Source organism: Austrofundulus limnaeus, unplaced genomic scaffold (genome assembly GCF_001266775.1).
Source record: "Austrofundulus limnaeus strain Quisiro unplaced genomic scaffold, Austrofundulus_limnaeus-1.0 Scaffold510, whole genome shotgun sequence".
In the NCBI taxonomy this organism is placed as follows: domain Eukaryota; kingdom Metazoa; phylum Chordata; class Actinopteri; order Cyprinodontiformes; family Rivulidae; genus Austrofundulus; species Austrofundulus limnaeus.
In genome coordinates this window covers 75,478-80,740 of record NW_013952912.1, presented here as the reverse complement: position 1 = coordinate 80,740, position 5,263 = coordinate 75,478, and the positions used below count along the sequence as shown (strand labels likewise).

Below are 5,263 nucleotides of genomic sequence, written 5' to 3'. Positions count from 1 at the left end.
GTCTGATGCAGGTCACATTTAAAATGTAATGTGAACGTTCACACAAAAAGATCGGATTTTATCAAAAAATCGGAACTGAGCATTAAGACCTGCAGTGTGAACGTAGCCAATGACCACTTAGAATTTAAGAGCTGCTTTGAGCATTTAAGTAAAGAAAAACAAACAAACAAACAAACAAACAAACAAACAAACAAACAAACAAAAACAACAACACTTTTTTCTTGGGAAGTAGACTATCTGCAGATTTTCAAGGCATTCCTGTGTTCAGTCTGCTTAGAGACACAGTCTGCCATGAAGGATTTAAATATAAGTCACTACAACATGTTGCACAAAGCTAAATATGAGGTTTACTGAAGTCACAACAAGTACATAAACAACAGCAACATTTTACCGGAACCAGAACCACGCAGGAGTTGGACCTCAAGTTGTCTTCTGCTGTTGCACTTTAGCTGCTAAAGTAAGAGTTTGTGTTTTGTTTGCTTCAATTATTTTGTATCCATATTTATTAARCRAGAGTAAAAGTACGAAAGAGCATTCACCAAAACATATTACACTCCTGATCTCATAATAAGAAAAAAGGAGAGTCATACTGTAGCTGATCTACACTACAGGAGAAGTAGTGTTTTTATAGGCTTTTATTTCCTCTATGAAACTCTGGGAAATATTGAGTTTACTTAATGTGGATGTTGTGTCTGCAGGTTTGTTAATAAATCCAGCWGCACACCAGTCTACAGGAGTTCTGTTTAGTTTCATCACAAACACCAGCGCTCAACTTCAGTAGTTGTACTTCTGGTTTCAATAGCTGATATCTCAAATTAAGAGTCCAATTCAATACAGTCAACAAAACATTACAGATGGCATTAGGATGCTGACATTACACAGGTATGTCAAGTCCTCACGGTTGTTCAGGTGAAAAGTCCACTGACCCGCTGGAAGTAGCTAACGCATCAGAAATGTGTTACATTACGTCCTGTACATACACAATCTGCACACACACTTCCTCCTGTTTCAACCCTGCAGTCATCTAAATTGTATTAAACCCTGGTGGATAAACATTATACAGCTCGGTCTGACTGGGCTTTTGTCCATTCTGCACCTTCTAAATGGAATACACTGCAGAAAGACTGGAAACTGAGTTAATTTCACTGAGTGCTTTTAAATCAAAACTGAAAGGTCTTGAGACTAACTCTATAACTTGCACATGTTGTTTAGAATTTGTGTTCATTAAAATGTTTTTATATATTTTTTTATTTGATGTGTTTAAATTGGTTGTCCTACGGAGATGTGTTGCTGCAGCTGCCGATCTCAGCCAGGTCTTTCTTGAAAAAGAGGTTTTTAAACTCAGTGGGACTTCCTGGTTGAATAAATAAAATAAAATACCAGGCAATGAGGTATATCACCTAGTATACACGCACACACGTCATTGCATCCAGGAGGAACATAAACTCAAAACAATAGGTCCTATTGTCTACATGTGGTAGCTGCTCAAAACCCTCATCTTTTCTCGTAATTATGACATGTTATCTCATAATTACAAGATCCTGATCTTAAGCAGGAGCACAACTAAGATCCTGATCTTGTAATTATGTGATCAGGACTCAATTTTTTTTATTCGGTGAATGCAAGGCTCTTATTTTATTTATTTATTTATTTATTTATTTATTTGATGAATTAGTGCTGGGCGGTATACCGGTTCATACGGAATACCGTTTTTTATTTATACCCACACACCTGTTTAAATAGCCTGAACACGTTCGGAACGTTTCGTCGCGGTCGCCAGTGAACTGTTTCCCGGGGAACACTTTTCCTCGCTGCACCGCTATGTGCGTTAGCATGCTAATGTTATTGTTGGAGCAGTTTGTTGCAGCGGCGGGTGGCGATTCCGCTGCTTATATTGACTGATGTTAAAAAACATCCCGTTTTCACCATCGCTGAATGTAGTAAACACCTCTTCAGTGACGTGCACAGTTAGATATAACACGCAACTTGTACAGTAAAAGAAAAAAGTTAATAAGCAGTGTTTGTACATTTATTATCAGCTGACCTGTGATAAAAAAAATACCGTGATATACCGTGAAACCGTTGTAAATGTTGAAAATACTGAGATATAAAATTGTGGTCATACCGCCCAGCACTATGATGAATGCAAGCGTTATACATGCATTTGAGCATAAAATGTGTGTAGTTATTGCTCTGTATGTCAAAACAAATTMGTTGTGCTCCTGCTTTTTGTAACAAGAGCCTTTAAACAGATTTTGCAGTGAGGTATTCGTTGCTCCAAATCCAACCAGTTCCAGAAAACTGAAAAAATACTGCCTTTTTTGAGAAGTAGATCCTCTTTGCTAGCTGCCATATTGTCATGTTGTGTACCAAGTGTCTTGAGGGACAGGTGGGGTGACCTCTGAACTGCAAAAGACCGAAAGAGTGCACTGGGTGGGGAGGGGGATTTTTCCCAAAATTAAATCTTTATAAATGGCAAATTCGAATTAAACAATTAAATCGATTTATCACCTAGATAGATAGATAGATAGATAGATAGATAGATAGATAGATAGATAGATAGATAGATAGATAGATAGATAGATAGATAGATAGATAGATTTTTAAATGACAGTTGTATTGCGTACATTTGGGTAAGTGTGCATCACTACACTTTTTTTTGTTGACACTAAAAAAAATGTGGTCCCTTCCATCAATTAAATTGCTCATCCCTGCACTAAGTGAAAGGAAAACACTGTTGTGTGTTGATTTGTTTTGTGCATTATCGTCAAAAAACAAACAAACCATTAAATAATTACATGAAAAACAATTCAAGATGGCCACCACAGCCAACTAACTGTTGGGGACACAAAAAGACCTACATTTCAGTCAGTTTTAAAGATACTGAGCTGAAATGTTCTGTKGTGGTAGCTGAGACTCCTCCTCAGCACATACTCTGAGAGCACTGAGAGATGGTTTAGTGTGGAAGCTGTTTAAGAATCAGGATTTCCAGGGTTCTGATGGATCAGCTCTGATCTGGTCCTGGTTCTGGTCTCAGAGATCCAGGTTGAGCTCTGCAAAATACTCGGGTCAGCTGAGGTTTATTTATTTTTCTCGAGTCAAGCAAAGTTCAGAAGTGAATATTTCATGACTGTGTGTGTCTGATCGTGCAGCATGYGCAGACCCACAACACCTGAGGGACGCCCGGCAGACTCACCCAGCTTTCCCCGGGACTCCTCCAGCTTCTGGATCTGGTTCTCCAAGAAGAACATGGCCACTGCGAACGCCAGCAGCGCTAGAAGCTGCAACTTGGGCGGCATCATGACTCTGAGCAGCCCCATCAAAATCATCCACGGGGGGTGGTTCTGGTCASTCCATGCTCGGAACCAGCCAGCAGTGACGACGGAGTTCACAAAGCGGCTGAAGGGAGGTACATGATGGCCCTCACTCACACTGTGAACCTGTGTTCAGAGCGTCTCAAACAGGATGCACTCATTATTAATTACATGCTGCGGACAATAAAGCGTCGAAAGGCCCGAGACGTGTCCCCAGAGCGCGGGGTTCGTCCCTGCAAGATGTGGGAGCGTTGGTACCAGTCACTCCTCCGTAGCTCTGTCCTGTCCCATCCGGTGTGCTCACCGCCGAACCGCGGACGGACTGTCTGTCACTGCCACTCAGTCCATTGGACGGATCGTGAATCCACAACGCTGCAGCGCTTTCTATTCGTTCACTATCACTGTCTGTTCAATCTGGATTGGACCGTTTTCACTGGTTAACACGAACCGGACGTCAGGGGTCGCTGCTTCATTTGTAAACTCGGGAGCAGCAGCGGCGATGAAGAGCTTCTTAGGTGGCCTTAATTTATGCCTGAAGAGAAACAGAAAGAAACTGATAATTTATTAAAAGCATATTTATTTACTTCTCACAATTATAAATGAAGGTAATTTCATTAGATACTAGTACAATTATTTGAGTCAAATAAAAAACATTAAAACCATAAAGGATTTTTTAAATCCCCTTTAGCGCTCAGGCGAACGGAARCTTTCCCCGAGTAAAAAAAGACGTCCTGTTAGCAGTTTCGCTAACAAAGCAGGTAGTAAAATGTCGGGAGAAGTGTATCTCCTGTGGCTTTTCTCGCTGCTACAAACGGTGAGTTGTATGTCAATCTAGAAAAATACTTAACAGTAATGGCAACAAAACGTGTCTGATATTATCCCAAGCGGTTTGTGAGTCTGTCAATCACTTAAGTGTGTGTTTAGTCTTGTAAACCGCGTCCTGTTGTTCCCGTAGCTGCTGAAATAAATGACGTGGCTCAGTCATTACCGAGAGCCACGAAGAGAAAATATTGTTTTTCCTGTTCTGTTTAATAGTATGTTGCTTGAAAACTTACTAAAAATACAAAATATTAATTTTGATGTGACTTGAAATAGACTTCCGGTGTCCTAAATTCGTAAAACAAATATAAATGTAAATTGTTGTGAGTTAAAAGATTACAGACGCAAATAAAAATTTTGGTACCACTTTGTTAAGAAAGAAAGAACAAAGGGAAAAGATGGAAACTCTTAGAAAAGATGGAAACTAATTTTACCACAGGAACATGTTAAACTCGGGTGTGTCCTTTAATTATTACAGGGTTCTTCAGTCCTGTATTAAATCAGCCTGTATATTTAAACAGGTAGTCACAGGGCTGCTTGATATCATGGTGTGTATCATGCTGAACATGGAGCACAGAAAGCTGAGGACAGTGAGTGTCCCAGGAACTTAAAAAGACAATGACTGACATCATGTTAAAGGTAAAGTCTTTCAGACAGCAGCTGGATGCTCCTGTAACTACAGCTGCTCAGGTTAATCAGAAGTTTAAGGTCCACGGGACCCGAGACAGCCTCCCTGGATGTGTCCCCAAGAGGAGGATGACAAACTGAAAAGATAGGATAGGGTAATACAAATGGTAACCAAAGAGTCCAGAACAACTTATAAAGAGAGACTGTCATTGGGAATTAGGAATTCCTTTTATTGTCATTGGACAAGAAGCACAACACAGTTTACAGATGAGCAGCTCTCGAAGGCAGTGCAAAATAACAGTTCTCAAAAACAGTAATTAAGTTAAAAAAATCAAAAAGAAAAAAATTGTATAGGTCTTCTGGACGGGTTCTTCTCTAATGAAACGTTTCGTCTCTCCTCCAAGAGACTTCTTCAGTCTGAGAGTTTCAGACCAATATTGGCGTTTTGACTCCCACCACCCACTGGAACACAAGTTAGGAGTGATCAGGACTCTGTACCACAG

The 5,263-nt window shown here is 40.1% G+C and overlaps 2 protein-coding genes across 2 annotated transcripts in view; one reads left to right on the top strand and one right to left on the bottom strand.

Annotated features, from left to right (window-relative positions):
- hs2st1a (heparan sulfate 2-O-sulfotransferase 1a) overlaps positions 1–3,763 on the bottom strand; it is a gene marked incomplete in the record, with an annotated part of 86,947 nt that extends 83,184 nt beyond the window's left edge. Inside the window, 1 exon segment of the mRNA XM_014025924.1 lies at positions 3,197–3,763. Coding sequence (XP_013881378.1) covers positions 3,197–3,329 — 133 coding nt within the window.
- A 247-nt stretch (positions 3,764–4,010) lies between these two features.
- The window catches only part of selenof (selenoprotein F), a 16,868-nt gene continuing 15,615 nt past the window's right edge, over positions 4,011–5,263 (top strand). Inside the window, exon 1 of the mRNA XM_014025925.1 lies at positions 4,011–4,128. Within this exon, the coding sequence (XP_013881379.1) occupies positions 4,081–4,128 (48 nt within the window). The 5' untranslated portion in view covers positions 4,011–4,080. The remainder of the gene's footprint in view (positions 4,129–5,263) is intronic.